Source organism: Entelurus aequoreus, linkage group LG06 (assembly GCF_033978785.1).
Source record: "Entelurus aequoreus isolate RoL-2023_Sb linkage group LG06, RoL_Eaeq_v1.1, whole genome shotgun sequence".
NCBI lineage: Eukaryota > Metazoa > Chordata > Actinopteri > Syngnathiformes > Syngnathidae > Entelurus > Entelurus aequoreus.
The window spans coordinates 54,879,438-54,903,869 of record NC_084736.1 but is presented as its reverse complement, the minus strand read 5'-3'; the positions used below and the strand labels follow the sequence as shown (position 1 = coordinate 54,903,869).

Sequence of the window (24,432 nt, the reverse complement as noted above, 5' to 3'; positions counted from 1 at the left end):
CCTTCCCCTCATTGATTCTCACTACACTGACCTTTGCTCGAACCCTTCCCTGACACATTCTGCTCCACGGGACGATGCCGTATGACACACCTGGGTGCTTTTAAGCACATCCTCTCCATCAAGCTGCTATGAGAGCTTCCATTTGCCCTCAGTGTTGTGACAAAGGTTTAATGAGGTTTAGGTGACAGTGTACTAGACAGCTATAGCCATAGGGCTATTTGGCCGGGAAGAAGAACATAAATACCCCTATAGCACGCGCACCTGGATGAAAGTGCCCTGCTAAACATCAAGGTCATGGCCAAGTGGATTATTTAGTGTGCAGGCTCGGGGAGGACGGTAAATGGACTCCAATGCCGGGGAAGGAGAGATGATACTCTTAGCAAAGGTGATGACCAGGATCGGAGGAAGTGGTAGTTAAAAGGCGCTACGCTCTCATTAGTGGTCGGGGTTGGGAAGTAATTCCAGCCACTCCGTCTGCAACGTGTCCCTGCCTCATCCATTTTGGATCGCCGTAGCAGCCAGTCCATGCGCCGGTGTCTCCACAAATAGACATGATTGGTGTTTGCGTGCGCGGATGTGTGGGCCGCCGAGGCAAAGGCAAGCACACGCGGGTGTCAGCCGGGTCATGCGTGTGCACATGCACCGAGCGCGCATTCTCCCACCGGGCCCCATTATGGAGGAGGTTTTTTTTTTCCCCCGCGTGCAGTTTAATTGCACACACACACGCACACACACACACACACACCCCGACGTGGCCGCGCGGCAAATAATCCTTCCCGTATTCACACGCGATGTTTGCACATGCCTGCACACACTCGAGCATGCACATAAATAGATGTTTACAAACACCAGGAAAACTTGAGGTCGGCGGTCTGGTTCCAGCGTGGCAATTATAAGGAAAGACTGACATGTGCAAATGCCAAAAGTGTCCCCTCTAAATGAAGTTATTCAAAATGACCACTTCACAAACATAATCATATAAACAGCATGAGCGGTTAAACATGATTACGGCTCAAGGGACAGTGTGTTGTGTCAGATTTGAACAATATGGCTAAATTACATTAGGATCCAGGGGTAATGATTACAATTATTGGCTTTTTCTCAATCATCACTACGCTTTCAGAGTGCTACGCTAATACGGAGCTCATCCATTCCCGGGTGCATTTGCGACGGAGCTCATTTAGGCAATGCACAAAGTATTTGTGCATGTGTCTGGGAGCATGGCAACGCATGTCCGCGCCACCCATTCTCTGGCTTAATGCGGAACATCCCCCGGGTGATGTCTATGGCAGACTCCAAAATGGGAAATCCATATTTGCCGAGGGGGTCATTGGCGGGTTAGTGGAAAAAAAAAAGAAGTTTTTCACCAAGAGAGATGGATGTGCATGTATGACTTGTAGGGGGTGCAAAGTTTTGCATATTCTCTCACTGTCTCTTTGTTTATGCGGTGTATTGGGAAAACATGAATGAGTCGATATTTATAAGAGGTGTCGCGCTCGGCGAGACTGGGTGTTTTCTGATGAGTGCATGTCAGAAACCTACTTTCATTATTCTTCGCTGAACTGTAAACTTTACTGCAACTTCTCTGTATCTGTGTCAGTTAACACTTTGTTTGTCTCCCTACAAAGCACCGATGGAGCTTCCTGTGAAAAGCAGAAGCTTCAGTTTGACTTCCTACCAGTTGCGGGTGCTGACCCAGCTGGCACGCACACTGATGGCGTTGGAGAGCGGCGTCAAGGAACTGGTCACCGACATGATCTTCATTAATTGCACAGGAGAGGTGCCCTGTGTAAAAGGTAACGCTCCATCCATTCAACATACAAACATGTGGCACACAGCATGTAAACAAACCCCAACAAGTATTTTCATCATCTAAAATTATTGATATACAATACATAGAAATACAAACAGTAAATAAAAACAGAATACAATGATTTGCAAATCCTTTTCAACATATATTCAATCAAATACACTGCAAAGACACTGTTCGACTTAACGTTCGAACAGGAAAACTAATTTTTTTGCAAATATTAGCACATTCGGAATTTGATGCCTGCAACATGTTTCAAAAAAGCTGGCACAAGTGGCAAAAAAGACTGAGAACGTTGAGGAATGCTCATTAAACACTTATTTAGAACGTCCCACAGGTGAACAGGCTAATTGGAAACAGGTGGGTGCCATGATTGGGTATAAAAGCAGCTTCCATGAAATGCTCAGTCATTCACAAACAAGGTTGGGCGAGGGTCACCTCTTTGTGAACAAATGTGTGAGCAAATTGCCCAACAATTTAAGATCAACATTTCTTAACGAGAAAGGGATTTAGGGATTTCACCATCTAAGGTCTGTAATATCATCAAAAGGTTCAGATAATTTGGAGAAATCACTGCACGTAACATTGAATGCCCCCGTGACCTTGGATCCCTCAGGCGCTACTGCATCAAAAACCGACATCAGTGTGTAAAGGACATCACCACATGGGCTCAGGAACACGTCAGAAAACCACTGTCAGTAACTACAGTTGGTCGCTACATCTGTAAGCACAAGTTAAAACTCTACTTATGCAAAGCCATTTATCAACTGCTCCCAGAAACTCCGCCGGCTTCGCTGGGCCTGAGCTCATCTAAGATGGCCTGATGCAAAGTGGACAAGTGTTGTGTGGTCTGACAAGTCCACATTCTAAATTGTTTTTGGAAACTGTGGACCTTGTGTCCTCCTGAACAAAGAGGAAAAGAACCATCCGGATTGTTCTAGGCGCAAAGTTGAAAAGCCAGCATCTGTGATGGTATGGGGGTGTATTAGTGCCAAAGGCATGGGTAACTTACACATCTATGAAGGCACCATTAATGCTGAAAGGTACATACAGCTTTTGGAGCAAGATATGTTGCCATCCAAGCAACGTTATCGTGGACGCCCCTGTTTATTTCAGCAAGACAATGCCAAGCCACGTGTTACAACAGCGTGGCTTCGTAGTAAAAGAGTGCAGGTACTAGACTGGCCTGCCTGTAGTCCAGACCTGTCTCCCATTGAAAATGTGTGGCGCAATATCCATCCATCCATCCATCCATCTTCTTCCGCTTATCCGAGGTCGGGTCGCGGGGGCAGCAGCTTAAGCAGGGAAGCCCAGACTTCCCTCTCCCCAGCCACTTCGTCCAGCTCCTCCCGGGGGATCTCGAGGCGTTCCCAGGCCAGCCGGGAGACATAGTCTTCCCAACGTGTCCTGGGTCTTCCCCGTGGCCTCCTACCGGTCGGACGTGCCCTAAACACCTCCCTAGGGAGGCGTTCGGGTGGCATCCTGACCAGATGCCCGAACCACCTCATCTGGCTCCTCTCGATGTGAAGGAGCAGCGGCTTTACTTTGAGCTCCTCCCGGATGGCAGAGCTTCTCACCCTATCTCTAAGGGAGAGCCCCGCCACCCGACGGAGGAAACTCATTTCGACCACTGTCAGGACCTGTTCTCCCACCCGAAGGCGGAGGGAAGCTACCCTCTCGTCCACCGGGTTGAACTCCAACATGCAGGCTCTGAGCCGGGGGGCAACAAGAATTGCCACCCCAGCCCGTCGCCTCTCGCTGCCGGCAACGCCAGAGTAGAAGAGAGTCCAGCCCCTCTCGAGAGAACTGGTTCCAGAGCCCTTGCTGTGCATCGAAGTGAGTCCGACTATGTCTAGTCGGAACTTCTCCACCTCGCGCACTAGCTCAGGCTCCTTCCCCCCCAGCGAGGTGACGTTCCACGTCCCAAGAGCTAGCTTCTGTAGCCGAGGATCGGACCGCCAAGTGCCCTGCCTTCGGCTGCCGCCCAGCTCACATCGCACCCGACCTCTATGACCCCTGCTATGGGTGGTGAGCCCATTGGAGGGGGGACCCACGTTGCCTCTTCGGGTTGTGCCCGGCCGGGCCCCATGGGGACAGGCCCGGCCACCAGGCGCTCGCCATCGTGCCCCATCTCCGGGCCTGGCTCCAGAGGGGGGCCCCGGTGACCCGCGTCCGGGCGAGGGAAATCTGGGTCCATAGTTTTTATTTTTCATTAAGGTCTTCGAGCTGCTCTTTGTCTGATCCCTCACCTAGGACCAGTTTGTCTTGGGAGACCCTACCAGGGGGCTTTATGCCCCCTGGTAGGGTCTCCCAATATGAAGCCTAAAATATGAAGCCTAAAATACCACAACGGAGACCCCGGACTGTTGAACAACTTAAGCTGTACATCAAGCAAGAATGGGAAATAATTTCACCTGAAAAGCTTGAAAAATTGGTCTCCTCCGTTCCCAAACATTTACTGAGTGTTGTTAAAAGGAAAGGCCATGTAACACAGTGGTAAAAATGCCCCTGTGACAACTGTTTTGCAATGTGTTGCTACCAGTAAATTCTAAGTTAATGATTATTTAAAAAAATAAAAAAATAAATTCTCAGTTTGAACATTAAATATCTTGTCTTTGCAGTCTATTCAATTGAATATAAGTTGAAAAGGATTTGCAAATCATTGTATTCTGTTTTTTTAAACGAATTACACAACATGCCAACTTCACTGGTTTTGGGTTTTGTATAATATGTTTCATTAACTGACCAGTCCCTCCTAGAATTAATGCAAATTCAACCAATCCCTGCAAATATTGCGTGGCCTGGCAACTTTATCCAATACTCGCAATTTCCTCGCACATTTTTCTTAATCAGTGTCATTTTCACCAATTACATTAGTCAACTGTCATATTAAAACTTACATTTGTCTTTTGTATGGACCAGGGGTGTCCAAACAACAGCCTGTGGGTCAAATACGGCCTGCCAGGGTCTTTAATTTGGCCCGCAAGACGTTGTAAGTTCATCAATGCCTCACAACGCAGAGTGCTTTCAAATTAATCTTAAATACTAGGCGGTCTCTGAATGCTACAAACTTGCTGCCATCTTGTGGACAATGTGGAAAAAATAACAACAATGACCATTAAAAGTATGTTGAAATAATACCACAGCATTTACTTATATGACACAATCCAAACAACCTTCCCTAGTCATGGTGCAATTTTTTTGTTTAAAAGCAACTTTCTTCCAACAGGTCACACTTAACAACCTGTTCACTGAACATTGTGGATATTATGAAAAAGGTCCAAACACCATAAAACATTTCTAAGTTACACTCATTTGAATCCAATAGAGTGCGTGATAGAAACACTGTAAAACACGCTCCGTAAACTTATCCATGTTTGGCGCGTTTGATATTGATATTTCTGATTGATTAAAAAACTTTAAGAAGCTTGTCGCAAAAGTAAACTCTTAATATTCAATTATATTAATTATATATCCACTATATTAGTTATATATCCAACATATTAATATATGTTCACACACACACACACACACACACACACACACACACACACACACACACACACACACACACACACACACACACACACACACACACACACACTCTTGTACGCTTGTATTATATATATATATATATATATATATATATATATATATATATATATATATATATATATATATATATATATATATATATATATATATATATATATACATATATATATACATATATGTATTAATGTATATATATATATATATATATATATATATATATATATATATATATATATATATATATATATATATATACATATATATATACATTAATACATATATGTATATATACAGTCATGATCAAAAGTTTACATACACTTGTAAAGAACATAATGTCATGGCTGTCTTGATTTTCCAATAATTTCTACAACTCTTAATTTTGTTGTGATAGAGTGATTGGAGCACATACTTGTTGGTCACAAAAAACATTCATGAAGTTTAGTTATTTTATGAATTTATTATGGGTCTACTGACAATGTGACCAAATATGCTGGGTCAAAAGTATACATACAGCAATGTTAATATTTGGTTACATGTCCCTTGGCAAGTTTCAATGCAATAAGGCGCTTTTGGTAGCCATCCACAAGCTTCTGGGAAGCTTCTGGTTGAAATGTTCACCACTCCTCTTGACAATATTGGTACAGTTCAGCTAAATTTGTTGGTTTTCTGACATGGATTTGTTTCTTCAGCATTGTCCACACATTTAGGTCAGGACTTTGGGGAGGCCATTCTAAAACCTTCATTCTAGCCTGATTTAGCTATTCCTTTAACACTTTTGATGTGTGTTTGGGGTCATTGTCTTGTTGGAACACCCAATAAATAAATAAATAAATGGGTTATGCTTGTATAGCGCTTTTCTACCTTCAAGGTACTCAAAGCGCTTTGACAGTATTTCCACATTCACCCATTCACACACACATTCACACACTGATGGCGGGAGCTGCCATGCAAGGCGCTAACCAGCAGCCATCAGAGGCAAAGGGTGAAGTGTCTTGCCCAAGGACACAACAGACGTGACTAAGAAGGTAGAAGGTGGGAATTGAACCCCAGTAACCAGCAACACTCCGATTGCTGGCACAGCCACTCTACCAACTTCGCCACACCGTCAACTGCGCCCAAGACTTAACCTGCGGGCTGATGATTTTAAGTTGTCCTGAGGAATTTGGAGGTAATCCTCCTTTTTCGTTGTCCCATTTACTCTCAGTAAAGCACCAGTTTCATTGGCAGCAAAACAGGCCCAGAGCATAATACTACCACCACCATGGTTGACGGTAGGTCTGGTGTTCCTGGGATTAAAGGCCTCACCTTTTCTCCTGCAAACATATTGCTGGGTATTGTGGCCAAACAGCTGAATTTTTGTTTCATCTGACCACAGAACTTTCCTCCAGAAGGTCTTATCTTTGTCCATGTGATGTCTAATTCATCCCAAAGATATTCTATCGGGTTCAGGTCAGGACATCAATGTTTTTATGGACCTTGCTTTGTGCACTTGTGCACAGTCATGTTGGAAGAGGAAGGGGCCCGCTCCAAACTGTTCCCACAAGGTTGGGAGCATGAAATTGTCCAAAATGTTTTGGTATCCTGGAGAATTCAAAGTTCCTTTCACTGGAACTAAGGGGCCAAGCCCAACTCCTGAAAAATAACCCCACACCATAATTCCTCCTCCACCAAATTTCACACTCGGCACAATGCAGTCCGAAATGTAGCGTTCTCCTGGCAACCTCCAAACCCAGACTCGTCCATCAGATTGCCAGATGGAAAATCGTGATTCATCACTCCAGAGAACGTGTCTCCACTGCTCTAGAGTCCAGTGGTGACGTGCATTACACCACTGCATCTGACGCTTTGCATTGGACTTGCTGATGTATGGCTTAGATGCAGCTGCTCGGACATGCAAACCCATTCTATGAAGCTCTCTGCGTACTGTATGTGGGCTAACTGGAAGGTCACATGAAGTTTGGAGCTCTGTAGCAACTGACTTTGCGACCTCTTTGCACTATGCGCTTCAGCATCTGCTGACCCCTCTTTGTCAGTTTACGTGGCTTACCACTTGGTGGCTGACTTGCTGTTGTTCCCAAACGCTTCACTTTTCTTATAATAAAGTTGACTTTGGAATATTTAGGAGCGAGGACATTTCACGACTGGATTTGTTGCACAAGTGACATCTTATGACAGTTCCACGCTGGAATCACTGAGCTCCGGTACCGGTACCAGTACCATTGGCGTTGTTATGCCTATTTTAGGGGGGCACAAGCCCCCCTAAAATTTTCTTAAGCCCCCCTAAATAATTTGGTGTTAAAAAAAAAACCCCAAAAAACGTTTTTTTTTGTTTTTTTTACAAATACATGCCAACATATTCATTATAAAGTGGCCCGAATATGAGTTTAAATAAATAATCATATAACCTGTGATTATTCACTCAGTTTCCCCTCACTTCATAGCGTAAGGTAGAGAGCCCCTTTAGTGCGTCGGTATTCGATCCATTCCACTTGTTCATATAGAGAATGCCCACATCACTCAAAATCCAGTCCGCATTTTCTCTGCGACCTTGCTTGCAGTCCTGCAGGTGTACGAAGCACATTAACACACAGCACTGCAGAACAAGAACCTTGTGTCTGCAATTGTAAATAATTTAGTTTTTAAGTTTTGTGTTTCTTGTATATTACTTTATATAGATTCTACATTAGCCTATTGTTAAAATAATGAAAACAACATCATTAAATATATTTGTTTTATTGTATTGTTACATTAATAGCTGTTGTATTATTATAGGATGGCTTGTTAAACATTTCATAGGATTTTCAGAGGGTGGAAAAACCAAGACATTTAATATAAAATGTAAAATGAATAAATACATAAAAAGAAAAAAAATGGTGAAAGGCCATCGTCCCGGGGAGCATTTCATTTCGTCCAGTGCATTTTTTTTTACCGTCCCCGGGACAACAAGACTACGTTAAGTTACCCATGTCTTGGGCACTAATACACCCCCATACCATCACACATGCTGGCTTTTACACTTTGCGCCTATAACAATCCGGATGGTTCTTTTCCTCTTTGGTCCGGAGGACACGACGTCCACAGTTTCCAAAAACAATTTGAAATGTGGACTCGTCAGACCACAGAACACTTTTCCACTTTGTATCAGTCCATCTTAGATGAGCTCAGGCCCAGCGGGCCGACAGCGTTTCTGGGTGTTGTTGATAAACGGTTTTTGCCTTGCATAGGAGAGTTTTAACTTGCACTTACAGATGTAGCGACCAACTGTAGTTACTGACAACAACTTGTCTTTTATTAGTAAGTAAACATACAATCAATCAATCAATCAATCAATCAATGTTTATTTATATAACCCTAAATCACAAGTGTCTAAAGGCTCCTAATTAGTCTGCTGACGTATGCAATAACATATTGTGTCATTTATCATTCTATTATTTTGTCAACAATATTAAGTGGTAGAAAATGAATTATTAATCTACTTGTTCATTTACTGTTAATATTTGCTTATTTTCTGTTTTAACATGTTCTATCTACACTTCTGTTAAAAAGTAATAATCATTTATTCTTCTGTTGTTTGATACTTTACATTAGTTTTGGATGATACCACACATTTGGGTATCAATCCGATACCAAGTAGTTACAGGATCATACATTGGTCATATTCAAAGTCCTCATGTGCCCAGGGACATATTTCCTGGGTTTATAAACATAATATACGTTCAAACAAAACGAAAGAAGATGCTGTGATGCCAAAAAATATCGACGTAATCATAGTAGCATCGACTAGATACGCTCCTGTACTTGGTATCATTACAGTGGATGTCAGGTGTAGATCCACCAATGGCGTTTGTTTAAATTTTGACGCCAGTGATCTACGGTGTGTAGTGAAGCATGTTTAGCTATTCCCCATCATGCAGTGATAATGATACTTGTAAGAAACATACTTTACTTGTCGCCATGGAGGCCAGGATTAGTGATTTAGAAGTAGCTAAAACACTGAGGCTGGAGTTTAGCCGCAAGCTAGTTAGTCATGTTTTAAAGTACCTCTTCCTGAGGGCATTTCAGTGTTACAACTTCACCTTTATCTTTAGTTTTTAAGCCATAATGCGTCTATTTTCCCTTTTCTGTCTACACACTGTCTGCTTGTAAGTACTCCGTGTGTGTGTGCGCTAGCGATCATGCTCCTCTGCTCGTAAACCAGCAATGACACGATGTGATGACGACGGTACCAGTACTTTTCAGAGGCGGTATAGTACCGAGTATGATTTATCAGTATCGCGGTACTATAATAATACCGGTATACCGTACAACTCTACTACACATTATGTCATATTATATCTACAATGCTGTATTCTATTTCATTCCATTTCGATGAGGGCAAACATCCTGATTGTTGTTGAACAAGATTTTTTTTTAATATAAATCTGGAAACTCGGATTCCACGGAACATCGCCACGCTGGCTTCTTCTTCATTGGTATTACAGTTTATAATGCAAGTTACTGCCCCCTACAGGACAGGATGAAATATATGTTGACATGAACTTAAGTTTCATCTAATGAAGAATAGTTTTAAAATGTCTTCTTCTGCTTCAATATTACATCAGCCACTAGAGGTAAGAAGGGAGTAATCTACCAGGCATTACAGTTCAGCCTTAGCAGAGGTCAGTGCTCTGCCGAGTGTCGTTCTGGCTGTCGAAAGAATCAACTTCTTTCAATTTTACTTTTTTATCCTTCTGGTCTCCCAGTTGAACTCTCACGGCATAAAAATAACAGAACTTTTGGCGCATGCCGTAATTTCCATAAAGGTTACATTTATAAAAACAAGACTTGCAGAAAAGCTCAATTTACTCAGAGGTAAACAGCCTTTAAAGGCCAGTTATCCAAGTCATTAATTCCCAGCAATCAAATGGCTTAATTACCAGAAATTCATTAAACGGGCTTAAAGGTCAAAAAGTGATGTGCTGGCTGCTTCCTCCTTCTTCCATTCCATGCACTCGTGTTCGCCTAAATTGCCTCGCCTGGGGTCTCACTCTTTGCCTACTGATTAGGATACTCTGGCCTTGATGTTCATGCTTTTTAATTGCAACCCAGCCCAACATCTTGTACGCTTGTCACCCCTCCACACACACATCCACTTAATACCCCCTCCTGGAATTATCCCATACAGGCTGAAGTTTATGCCATCTGGGTTGAATTGGATTCCAAACCCTGAAAATGAGACTTATAACGGCGTCGCCATTTGCATCCACCACCTGTTCCTCACCACTCCCTTTGAGCCATGCACTGCTATTCTCTGGTTACCACCTCTCGCTTTGGCTCCTGGATGAGAAAAAAAAGGCAGTTTAAGCCTGGGCCCCTGGAAAGGGGGTCCAGACTGAGGCCAAGGAAAAAAAACAACGAAAAAAACTCATAGCCACAGCACACACAAGCATGTGTGTAAGAGGGAAACGTCAAACATCAAAGAACACAAAGGACATTAAAGACATTAAAAGAGCAGAGCTGATGCAACCAGCCATTTCTACATACAGCTACAAAAGTAAAACAACAACAAAAAAAAATACCAAAAAACCATACACTGTGGTGGCCTCTGCGATGTTCTACGCCATCGTCTGCTGGGGTGGGGTGAGCGTGGCCAGAGATAGGAGCAGACCCAACAAAGCAACCAAGAGAGCCGACTCCACCGTCGGTGGTGGAATTAATTACTAAAGAATCTGAGGCTACCTGAACTGATCAAGCTGTTTCTATTGGGCACTGTACATGTTTTTAAATTGTTTTTATTGCATTATCTTTGTTTTTTTTAAATGTTTATGTTGTAAGTAATGTGTGCTTTTAACTACAGAGTGTGACTGCAACTGTTTGTTGTTGTTCTGTGTTGATGAAACCTGTTTTTTGCGGCCAGGTCACTCTTTTAAAATAGACTTTAATCTCAATGAGTTTTTACCTGGTTAAATAAAGGAACATAAAATGTATTAATTCTTTCCATTTTGCAGATAAAAAAAAATACATTTATTTCATGCGATTGCATATCTTTTGAACTTTAATATTATCTAATAATGCAAAACAATACATTCCAAACATTTATTGTTGAAATAAAAATAAATAATTACATTTCTGCTTGACTTATGATTTCAAAGCAAATTATCAATCAAATTGAAATTGACAATAATTTGTACGGTAAAAATAAACAACAAAAAAAACTGGCAGCTCAGTCCTTAAAATTTTACTGTAAAAAAACCTGTGAAAGTTTTTTTTTCCATTTGCAGTAATACATTATATTTTATGGTAAAACAGTTTTTTTTATATTTATTTTTAAAACTGTGTTAGTTTTTTTTTACCCATTTACATTAAGATGCTGTAAAAAAAAACAAAAAAAACAAAACAATACTGTAATTTGGATGGTACTGGACTGAGTTTCCAGTTTTTTTTACTGTAAAAAAAACTGTGGAACTGTTTTTCCATTTGTAGTAATACATTATATTTTATGGTAAAACTATTTTTTTATATTTATTTTTAAAACTGTGTTAGCTTTTTTCCCCATTTACATGAATATGCTGTAAAAAAATACTGTAATTTTAATAGTACTGGACTGAGTTAAATAAATGATAAATGGGTTATACTTGTATAGCGCTTTTCTACCTTCAAGGTACTCAAAGCGCTTTTGACAGTATTTCCACATTCACCCATTCACACACTTATGGCGGGAGCTGCCATGCAAGGCGCTAACCAGCACCCATCAGGAGCAAGGGAGAAAGTGTCTTGCCCAAGGACACAACGGACGTGACTAGGATGGTAGAAGATGGGGATTGAACCCCAGTAACCAGCAACCCTCCGATTGCTGGCACGGCCACTCTACCAACTTCGCCAGTTTCCAGTTTTTTACTGTAAAATCTATATATTATTTTTCATGTACATAACACATATATACAAATCTAATAAATAGGCAATTATGTAATAGCATTAATATTCATATACAGTACATTCACTGTTAAAAATTATCCTCTGAGGACAGCCATAACTGCAATGTGGCCCTCATGGAGAACCAGATTGACACAAGTGGACTGGAGTATGACTGTTTTGTCTCTGACCACTTTAGAATCATTCATGGTCAGGGGCGCCGCTAGGGATTTTGGGCCCCATGAAAAGAATCTTTACAGGGCCCCCTGTATTATAATTTTATCATCATTAGGGGCCTCTCTGGGCCCCCCTCTATCATGGGCCCCTAGAATCCGTCTCCTTTACCCCCCCTTTTCGGCGCCCCTGTTCATGGTTATTTATTTTGTAATATAGAATGCTGCTATCACCCAGCCTGTAGTCTTTAAGTGACCTTTGAAACCCTGCTCCTTTGACATACTTGTCTAAAAGGGTTGTACGATATACCGGTACTAGTGTAGTATCGCGGTACTAATGAATCAAAAACGGTTCTATACTCTGTTTGAAAATTACCGGGTTTTTTTTGTTTTTTTTAACGGACATGATAGCGCGCCGTCGTCACGTCATGACATTGCTAGGTTTACGAGCAGAGGAGCATGTTCGGCAGCGCACACACAGAGTACTTATAAGCAGACACTGTGTAGACAGAAAAAGGAGAATGGACACATTTTTAACTAAAAACTAAAGATAAAGGTGAAGTTATAACACTGAAATGTCCTCAGGAAGAGGTGCTTTAAGACATGTCTAGCTAGCTAGCAGCTAACATCCATCTGCAGTCGGCAGTGTTTTAGATATTTCTAAATCACGAATCCTCGCCTCCATGGCGACAAATAAAGTAAGTTTCTTACAAGTATCATTATCATTGCAGGATGAGGAATTGCTAAACATGTTTCACTACACACCGTAGAAGGATACAATAGCTCACCGGCATCACCGCTAACAAAAGCTAGCGCGCCTGAATGTAAACAAATGCCATAGGTGGATCTACACCTAACATCCATTGTAATGATACCAAGTACAGGAGCGTATCTAGTCAGTGCTACTATGGTTACATCAATATTTTTTATCGTCACAAAATATTTTTTCCTTTTAAAAAAATGAATATTATGTTTATAAACTCAGGAAATACGTCCCTGGACACGTGAGGACTTTGAATATGACCAATATATGATCCTGTAACTACTTGGTATCGAATCGATACCTAAATTTGTGGTATCATCCAAAACTAATGTAAAGTATCAAACAACAGAAGAATAAGTGATTATTACATTTTAACAGAAGTGTAGATAGAACATCTTAAAACCGAAAATAAGCAGATATTAACAGTAAATGAACAATCCATCCAACCATCTTCTTCCGCTTATCCGAGGTCGGGTCATGGGGGCAGCAGCCTAAGCAGGGAAGCCCAGACTTCCCTCTCCCCAGCCACTTCGTCCAGCTCTTCCCGAGGGATCCCGAGGCTTTCCCAGGCCAGCCGGGAGACATAGTCTTCCCAACGTGTCCTGGGTCTTCCCCGTGTCCTCTTACCGGTCGGACGTGCCCTAAACACCTCCCTAGGGAAGCGTTCGGGTGGCATCCTGACCAGATGCCCGAACCACCACATCTGGCTCCTCTCGATGTGGAGGAGTAGCGGCTTAACTTTGAGCTCCTCCCGGATGACAGAGCTTCTCACCCTATCTCTAAGGGTTTTGAGTTTCCTCCGCCACCTGGCGGAGGAAACTCATTTCGGCCGCTTGTACCCGTGATCTTGTCCTGTCGGTCATAACCCAAAGCTCATGACCATAGGTGAGGATGGGAATGTAGATCGACTGGTAAATTGAGAGCTTTGCCTCCCGGCTCAGCTCCTTCTTCACCACAACGGATCAATACAGCGTCCGCATTACTGAAGACGCCGCACCGATCCGTCTGTCGATCTCACGATCCACTCTTCCCTCACTCGTGAACAGGACTCCGAGGTACTTGAACTCCTCCACTTGGGGCAGGGTCTCCTCTCCAACCCGGGGATGGCACTCCACCCTTTTCCAGGCGAGAACCATGGACTCGGACTTGGAGGTGCTGATTCTCATTCCAGTCGCTTCACACTCGGCTGCGAACCGATCCAGTGAGAGCTGAAGATCCTGGCCAGATGAAGCCATCAGGACCACATCATCTGCAAAAAGCAGAGACCTAATCCTGCAGCCACCAAACCGGATCCCCTCAACGCCTTGACTGCGCCTAGAAATTCTGTCCATAAAAGTTATGAACAGAATCGGTGACAAAGGGCAGCCTTGGCGGGGTCCAACCCTCACTGGAAACGTGTCCGAATTACTGCCGGCAATGCGGACTAAGCTCTGATACTGATCCTACAGGGAGCAGACCGCCACAACCAGACAGTCCGATACCCCATACTCTCTGAGCCCTCTCCACAGGACTTCCCGAGGGACACAGTCGAATGCCTTCTCTAAGTCCACAAAGCACATGTAGACTGGTTGGGCAAACTCCCATGCACCCTCAAGGACCCGGCCGAGAGTATAGAGCTGGTCCACAGTTCCACGACCAGGATGAAAACCGCACTGTTCCTCCTGAATCCGAGGTTCGACTATCCGGCGTAGCCTCCTCTCCAGTACACCTAAATAGACCTTACCGGGAAGGCTGAGGAGTGTGATTCTGCGATAGCTGGAACACATCCTCCGGTTCCCCTTCTTAAAGAGAGGAACCACCACCCCGGTCTGCCAATCCAGAGGTACCGCCCCCGATGTCCACGCGATGCTGCAGAGTCTTGTCAACAAAGACAGCCCCACAGCATCCAGAGCCTTAAGGAACTCCGGGCGGATCTCATCTACCCACGGGGCCTTGCCACCAAGGAGCTTTTTAACTACCTCAGCAACCTCAGCCCCAGAAATAGGAGAGCCCACCACAGATTCCCCAAGCACTGCTTCCTCATAGGAAGACCTGTTGGTGGGATTGTGGAGGTATTCGAAGTATTCTCTCCACCGATCCACAACATCCACAGTCGAGGTCAGCAGAACACCATCCTCACCATACACAGTGTTGACAGTGCACTGCTTCCCCTTCCTGAGGCGGCGGATGGTGGTCCAGAATCACTTCGAAGCTGTCCGGAAGTCGTTTTCAATGGCTTCTCCAAACTCCTCCCATGTCCGAGTTTTTGCCTCCGCGACCGCTGAAGCCGCACACCGCTTGGCCCGTCGGTACCTGTCCGCTGCCTCCGGAGTCCAATGAGTCAAAATAACCCGATAGGACTCTTTCTTCAGTTTGACGGCATCCTTCACCGCTGGTGTCCACCAGCGGGTTCTAGGATTACCGCCACGACAGACACCAACTACCTTGCGGCCACAGCTCCAATCAGCCGCCTCGACAATAGAGGTGTGGAACATGGTCCACTCGTACTCAATGTCCAGCACCTCCCTCGTGACATGTTCAAAGTTCTTCCGGAGGTGGGAATTGAAACTCTCTCTGACAGGAGACTCTGCTAGACGTTCCCAGCAGACCCTCACAATTCGTTTGGGCCTGCCAGGTCTGTCCGGCATCCTCCCCCACCATCGCAGCCAACTCACCACCAGGTGGTGATCGGTAGAAAGCTCCGCCCCTCTCTTCACCCAAGTGTCCAAAACATGGGGCCGCAAATCTGATGACACAACTACAAAGTCGATCATGGAACTGTGGCCTAGGGCAGTGGTTCCCAAATGGGGGTACGCGTACCCTTGGGGGTACTTGAAGGTATGCCAAGGGGTACGTGAGATTTTTTTAAAATATTCTAAAAATAGCAACAATTCAAAAATCCTTTATAAATATATTTATTGAATAATACTTCAACAAAATTTGAATGTAAGTTCATAAACTGAACATCAAATCAAGTAGGCTATTCCATTCATTACAATGCAACAATGCAATATTCAGTGTTGACAGCTAGATTTTTTGTGGACATGTTCCATAAATATTGATGTTAAAGATTTCTTTTTTTGTGAAGAAATGTTTAAAATTAAGTTCATAAATCCAGATGGATCTCTATTACAATCCCCAAAGAGGGCACTTTAAGTTGATGATTACTTCTATATGTAGAAATCTTTATGTATAATTGAATCACTTGTTTATTTTTCAACAAGTTTTTAGTTATTTTTATATATTTTTTTCCAAATAGTTCAAGAAAGACCACTACAAATGAGCAATATTTTGCACTATTATACAATTTAATAAATCAGAAACTGATGACATAGTGCTGTATTTTACTTCTTTATCTCTTTTTTTTCAACCAAAAATGCTTTGCTCTGATTAGGGGGTACTTGAATTAAAAAAATGTTCACAGGGGGTACATCACTGAAAAAAGGTTGAGAACCACTGGCCTAGGGTGTCCTGGTGCCAAGTGCACATATGGACACCCTTATGTTTGAACATGGTGTTCGTTATGGACAATCTGTGACGAGCACAAAAGTCCAATAACAAAACACCACTCGGGTTCAGATCCGGGCGGCCATTCTTCCCGATCACGCCTCTCCAGTTTTCACTGTTGTTGCCAACATGAGCGTTGAAGTCCCCCAGTAGGACAAGGGAATCACCCGGGGGAGCACTTTCCAGTACTCCCTCGAGTGTATCCAAAAAGGGTGGGTACTCTGAACTGCTGTTTGGTGCGTAAGCACAGACAAAACAGTCAGGACCCGTCCCCCCACCCGAAGGCGGAGGGAAGCTACCCTCTCACCCACCGGGTTGAACTCCTACGTGCAGGCTTTGAGCCGGGGGGAAACAAGAATTGCTACCCCAGCCCGTCGCCTCTCACTGCGTGCAACGCCAGAGTGGAAGAGAGTCCAGCCCCTCTCGAGAGAACTGGATCCAGAGCCCTTGCTGTGCGTCGAGGTGAGTCTGACTATATCCAGCCGGAACTTCCCCACCTTGCGCACTAGCTCAGGCTCCTTTCCCCCAGCGAGGTGACATTCCACGTCCCAAGAGCTAGCTTATGTAGCCGAGGATCGGACCGCCAAGTGCCCTGATTTCGGCTGCCGCCCAGCTCACATTGCACCCGACCTCTATGGTCCCTGCTATGGGTGGTGAACCCATTGGATGGGGGACCCACGTTGCCTCTACGGGCTGTGCCCGGCCGGGCCCCATGGGGACATGGGGCCCGGCCATCGTGCCCCAACTCCGGGGCTGGCTCCAGAGGGGGGCCCCGGTGACCCGTGTCCGGGCGAGGGACATCTGAGTCTCGGTTCTTCTATTTCCATAGAAGTCTTCGTAAATGAACAAGTAGATTAATAATACATTTTTACAGTTTGTCCCTCATAATGTTGACAAAATAATAGAATGATAAATGACACAATATGTTACTGCATACATCAGCAGATTAATTAGGAGCCTTTGTTTGTTTACTTACTACTAAAAGACAAGTTGTTTGGTATGTTCACTATTTTATTTAAGGACAAACTTGCAATAAGAAACATATGTTTGATGTACCCTAAGATTTTTTGTTAAAATAAAGCCAATAATGCAATTTGTGTAGTGCCCTTTGTTTAGAAAAGTATCAAAATACATTTTGGTACCTGTACTGGCACCAAAATATTGGTATCAGGACAACCCGAGTGTCTAATATATATATATATATTAGATAATACAGACTGTTTCATCATGTAGGCATCCTGAAAAAGGCTAAGGTGGACATGGCAGCAGATAACAAGAAATACGCAATGCAAATTGAGGTGAGTTCTTTCTTTCTTTAAAATAACTTACATTAGCAGAACTATTTTTTTCAGCCATTGATTTGTCTCTCTTTTGCTTTTTTTGCAGTCACTGGAATTTGACTGGAGGTCAGCCTTTAGTGGTTTGGCCCCTCACATGTCCCACTGTGTCAAAGTGGTGCTGGATGATGTTTGCACCAAGAGTTTTCAGCGAGAAGAAACGATGCATTCCTCAGGGCACTACTCAGTCTTGCTGGAAAATATAAGTGGACACACGAGCGTCAAGAGCAGTGACATAAATGTCAGAGAAGACAACTTCTACGGCTACTCTGAGAGAGATACTCCTAAGATGATAGCCAAGGTATGCCTGGATACAGAATACACTTGCTCAATGCCTGCATTTCACCAGAGAGGTGTGGTGCGGTTCCTGGCTAGAGAACTGGCTCTTCACTTATGACTTTTTTTCAGTTTATTGTCCGATCAGCAGGAATAATCCTGTCACACACATAGTCTACTAATGGTTTGTGTGTACTAAAACGTGTGCAAACATGAGCTGATTTACTATTTATTCATTGTTTGTATAGTTGAATTACTTTATTTGTACTACCTTTACATGTACATACACACATACAATATTTATCTACAATCGATTTATGTACTGTCATCTTTATCAATGATTATATTACAGAAATCTTCTGGATGTAACTTATTAAATATGTCCATTTTATCGGCAAATTTATAGTCTGTGTCATGTAAATGGTAAAGCTGCAAGGCCATAACCACGACTCATTAGGGGCAAGGATAAAGTGTCCTGCTCAAGGACACAATGGACGTGACTAGGATGGTGGAAGCCAAGGGTCGAACCAGTAACCCTCAGGTTGCAGGCACGACCGCTCTACTAACCGAGCCACACCACTTTTATGTATGTATATATGTATATATGTAAGTGTGTAAGTGTGAATGTGTGTGTGTATGTGTGTATGTATATATGTATGTATGTACGTGTATGTATGTATGTGTATATCTATGTATGTGTGTATGTATATATGTATGTATGTGTGAATGTATGTATGTATATATGTGTGTACGTGTGTGTGTGTGTGTGTGTGTGTGTGTGTGTGTGTGTGTGTGTGTGTGTGTGTGTGTGTGTGTGTGTGTGTGTGTATGTATGTATGTATGTATGTATGTATGTATGTATGTACAGGTATGTATGTATGTATGTATGTATGTATGTATGTATGTATGTATGTATGTATGTATGTATGTATGTATGTATGTATGTATGTATGTATGTATGTATGTATGTGTGTGTGTATACAGGGTTGTCATATATTCAAGGTTGTCATACTATATACAGTATGTGCTCTCTCTCCTGGTGCTCTATTTACCTTTTCTTCATCTACATTCCTTCCCCTCAGCCCCTTTGATTGTCCTGTTTATTCACGCCTCTTTTTCTCCCTTAATCTCATCCACTGACAGTATTTGTGTCTCTCATTGTGTCAGCATGTGTCTGCGCTCAGGACCTGTACAACATATTTACGTGTAGGTCAATGCTTCAAAGATTAGAGCCTTTCAGCCCAAAGGTTACGCATGCATGCATTTGCATTCAATAACAGTGAGCCAGACCAGCCAGTGGAGAGTTTTAATATATGCAGAATATATTTTCTTCTCCTCTGTCCTATTCTGACATGTGTCTTAGTGTCTGAGCAGAGCTCAAATTATTGTACAATACTTTACAGACTTCTTATACAGTCAAAGGCTCAAGTCTTTTTTTCCATTTCTATCCATCATTTTTCTACACTGAAACTCCTTATTCAGTAACTCCACAGTCACATATACACACAGCACATGCCAAAAGTTTGTACACACCTTCTCATTCAATGTGTTTTCTGTATTTTCATGACTATTTACATTGTACATTGTCACTGAAGGCATCAAAATTATGAATGAACACCTGGAGTTATGCACTTAACAAAAAAAGGTGAAAATAACTGAAAACACGTTTTATATTCTAGTTCCTTCAAAATAGCCACCCTTTGCTCTGATTACTGCTTTGCACACTCTTGGCATTCTCTTGATGAGCTTCAAGAGGTAGTCACCTGAAATGGTTTTCACTTCACAGGTGTCATAGTTTTGATGCCTTCAGTGACAATCTACAATGTACATAGTCATGAAAATAAAGAAAACACATTTAACAATGATATGAGATACAAGTGTTTTGAGTTAAAAGCTCCTCACCGAACCACTTAAGCTTTTAATTTGAGGTCCTATGTATACTGTATATTACGAACGTTTATGATATATATGCTGGCTGCAAGAGGGCCATGCATCCTTTGTCGTACTTTAGAAGTACACTGCTCATAAAAGGTTTGAGATATTCAGCCTTCAGGTGAAATTTCATGATGAGTCTTTGATAAATGCATATAACGTTACAGTATATATAGGCAGTGGTACCAAATTTGGTACTTTTATAGGTACTGATTTAATTAATGTAAAATAAACCAATTTTTGATACTTAGGTTGAATGTGAGGTTACCGACTCAAGCACTGTGTCATTTGAGATTATTGTAGTTCAGGCATTTAAAATAAAAAATGTCTGATATAATGTAATTTATTTGTATTATTCATAGAATTGTATATTTGCTTTTTTTTCGCCTTTCCCAGTTTTGTGGTGCAGTGGTTGATGAGATGGATGCCTTACTACCCCTGGCAGCCGCCTGCAGCGACACCTCTCTTCTGGACGTTCGATCAAGCTTCGTGGAGGCGTGTAGCCGGGCGGCGCTCGCCATCCTTGGCCGTTTGGAGGAGAGAGCCCTGGAAGTACCATCCTCTTTACCGCTGAACAACCTGCCGGCCTTGTTGGCCACTTGCATTTATGTGCTCCAGCGACTGCAGCACTACCAGGCACGGCTGAAAGATCCGACCGCTACTTTAACCAAAGTGTAAGGAGATTGTGTGTGTGTGTGTGTGTGTGTGTGTGTGTGTGTGTGTGTGTGTGTGTGTGTGCGTGCGTGTGTGTGTGTGTGTGTGTGTGTGTGTGTGTGTGTGTGTGTGTGTGTGTGTGTGTGTGTGTGTGTGTGTGTGTGTGTGTGTGTGTGTGTGTGTGTGTGTGTGTGTGAGGGTTGCTGGTTACTGGGGTTCAATCCTCACCTTCTACCATCCTAGTCACGTCCGTTGTGTCCTTGGGCAAGACACTTCACCCTTGCTCCTGATGGCTGCTGGTTAGCGCCTTGCATGGCAGCTCCCGCCATCAGTGTGTGAATGTGTGTATGAATGGGTGAATGTGGAAATACTGTCAAAGCGCTTTGAGTACCTTGAAGGTAGAAAAGCGCTATACAAGTATAACCCATTTATCATTTATTATCATTTATTCTTGTATTTCTACCATCATTTCTACCATAATTTCTAACATCAACAAGGAAAAGTACCTTCCATATGAAGACCGGTGAACAAGTTAGGACATAAACCATGGTCCCAATACGGAAAACCATTGCATCTAATAGAGAATGTCTCATTTGCACCCCTGGTGGTGAAATCTATCAAAATGAGGGTGGTCCCAAAAAGGAGGGATTTTTCAAATTGACTGTGTGTCAGTTTTAAAAGTGCTCGCCCTCTGGCCAACGTATGAAATAACAAGTGTGTGTAAACATTTTAAGTGCTCCCGCTCTGGCCAACATTTGTAATAACAAATGTGTGTAAGAAATTGAAATGCGCCCCCTTTGGCCAAAATTCATTTAAAAGTATATATATATATATATATATATATATATATATATATATATATATATACTGTATGTACATAGAGACAAACTGTAATATCTTGAAGTAAATAATGAAGATTAATAACCAATTACAAACAAAAAATTTACAAATAACTAAAAGCAGTCTTTTTCTCACAATGTATTGACTTTTTTCTTATAAAATTGGGAACAATTTCTCATATTCTTTCTGTTTCTGTAATATTGCAATATTTTCTCGTAAAATTATTACTTTGTATGTAAAATTATTACTTTTTAATGCAAAATAGGGACATTTGTCATATAAAATTCAGACTCATCACAATATTGCCAATTTTTTTGTTGTTCTTGTAAAACAGTGACATTTTTGTCATAATTTTGCGAAGTAAAATTCCGATTGTTATGATATTGCCAACATTTTAAAGTTTTCTTATAAAATTGTGACTTTTGTCGAGTGAATTTACGACTCTTCATAAAATTGCCAACATTTTTAGCTTTTCTTGTAAAATTGCGACTGTTATTGGGTAATATTCCAACTTTTATCATAATATTGCACAAATGTTCCGTTTTTCTTGTAAAATTTTGACTTGCGTTGAGTAAAATGACAACTTTTATTATAATACTGCCAGAATTCTAAGTTTTTCTTGTGAAATTGTGACCTTTTTCTTGTTAAAATTCCAACTCATTTTTCACAACAAGCTTTTTTATATTTGCATAGTTTGTATATATTATTCATGTTGTAAATACAAATCTTTATATATCTAGAAAGGGTTGTCCTAAAGAGGTGGGCATTATTCGGAGGTCTCAAGACGGTAGCGAATACAAGAGTGTGTGGGTGTGTGTGTGTGTGTCTGTGCGTGTGTGTGTGTGTGTGTGTGTGTGTGTGTGTGTGTGTGTGTGTGTGTGTGTGTGTGTGTGTGTGTGTGTGTGTGTGTGTGTGTGTGTGTGGGTCGTCAATGAAAGATGCTGTTGTGTGTGGACTTAAATAAGAAACAAAAACCTTTGAATCTTAAACTACTGTATTAGAATATGTGTTTGTCTGGACCCCGACATTCAACGCATCAGGTAAGTACAGAGAAGAAGCCATTTTTTATGAGGGAAAACAAAAGTAACGCAAAAAACAAAAATGTGCAGCTGGGAAGTGCACAAATAGCAAATGGGTATGGAGTGCAACGCAGAGCAAAGAGCACTGGGCTAACATATGCAGCATCCTGATTGGCAACCAGGCACTGGTTTGTCCCGGTTGCCAATCAGGGACAGACGAGGAAGTCAGCGCTCATCTGTAAACAGGAAGTGGACAGGAAATAATACAAGAAACTAATGATAACTGTTATGTTGGAAAAGGGGTGTCCAAACTTCTTTCCACTAAGGACCGCTCACTAAAAAATTATAGCATGCGGGGGCCATTTTGATATTTTTATTTGCAAAACCAATACAATATATATATTTTAAGTTTGGTCCCGGGGACCATAAAAAAAAGTAGTATATATATATATATATATATATATATATATATATATATATATATATATATATATATATATATATATATATATATATATATATATATATACATATACAAACCCCGTTTCCATATGAGTTGGGAAATTGTGTTAGATGTAAATATAAACGGAATACATTGATTTGCAAATCATTTTCAACCCATATTCAGTTGAATATGCTACAAAGACAACATATTTGATGTTCAAACTGATAAACATTTTTTTTAATGCAAATAATCATTAACTTTAGAATTTGATGCCAGCAACACGTGACAAAGAAGTTGGGAAAGGTGGCAATAAATACTGATAAAGTTGAGGAATGCTCATCAAACACTTATTTGGAACATCCCACAGGTGAACAGGCAAATTGGGAACAGGTGGGTGCCATGATTGGGTATACAAGTAGATTCCATGAAATGCTCAGTCATTCACAAACAAGGATGGGGCGAGGGTCACCACTTTGTCAACAAATGTGTGAGCAAATTGTTGAACAGTTTAAGAAAAACCTTTCTCTACCAGTCATTGCAAGGAATTTAGGGATTTCACCATCTACGGTCCGTAATATCATCAAAGGGTTCAGAGAATCTGGAGAAATCACTGCACGTAGGCAGCTAAGCCTGTGACCTTCGATCCCTCAGGCTGTACTGCATCAACAAGCGACATCAGTGAGTAAAGGATATCACCACATGAGCTCAGGAACACTTCAGAAAACCACTGTCAGTAACTACAGTTGGTCGCTACATCTGTAAGTGCAAGTTAAAACTCTCCTATGCAAGGCGAAAACCGTTTATCAACAACACCCAGAAACGCTGTCGGCTTCGCTGGGCCTGAGCTCATCTAAGATGGACTGATACAATGTGGAAAAGTGTTCTGTGGTCTGACGAATCCTCATTTCAAATTGTTTTTGGAAACTGTGGACGTTGTGTCCTCCGGACCAAAGAGGAAAAGAACCTTCCGGATTGTTATAGGCGCAAAGTTGAAAAGCCAGCATATGTGATGGTATGGGGGTGTATTATTGCCCAAGACATGGGTAACTTACACATCTGTGAAGGCGCCATTAATGCTCTAAGGTAAATACAGGTTTTGGAGCAAAATATGTTGCCATCCAAGCATCGTTACCATGGACGCCCCTGCTTATTTCAGCAAGACAATGCCAAGCCACGTGTTACGTGTGTGGGTACTAGACTGGCCTGCCTGTAGTCCAGACCTGTCTCCCATTGAAAATGTGTGGCGCATTA

General features: G+C 42.1%; 1 protein-coding gene across 3 annotated transcripts in view; it reads left to right on the top strand.

The window, feature by feature from the left end:
- Nucleotides 1-24,432, top strand: part of kiaa0825 (KIAA0825 ortholog) — a 478,810-nt gene that overhangs the window by 87,751 nt on the left and 366,627 nt on the right. For all 3 annotated transcript variants that reach the window (XM_062050981.1, XM_062050982.1, XM_062050980.1), the window contains 4 exons: nucleotides 1,629-1,796; nucleotides 17,912-17,976; nucleotides 18,065-18,316; nucleotides 20,620-20,897. In XM_062050981.1, coding sequence (XP_061906965.1) covers nucleotides 1,629-1,796; nucleotides 17,912-17,976; nucleotides 18,065-18,316; nucleotides 20,620-20,897 — 763 coding nt within the window. The remainder of the gene's footprint in view (nucleotides 1-1,628; nucleotides 1,797-17,911; nucleotides 17,977-18,064; nucleotides 18,317-20,619; nucleotides 20,898-24,432) is intronic.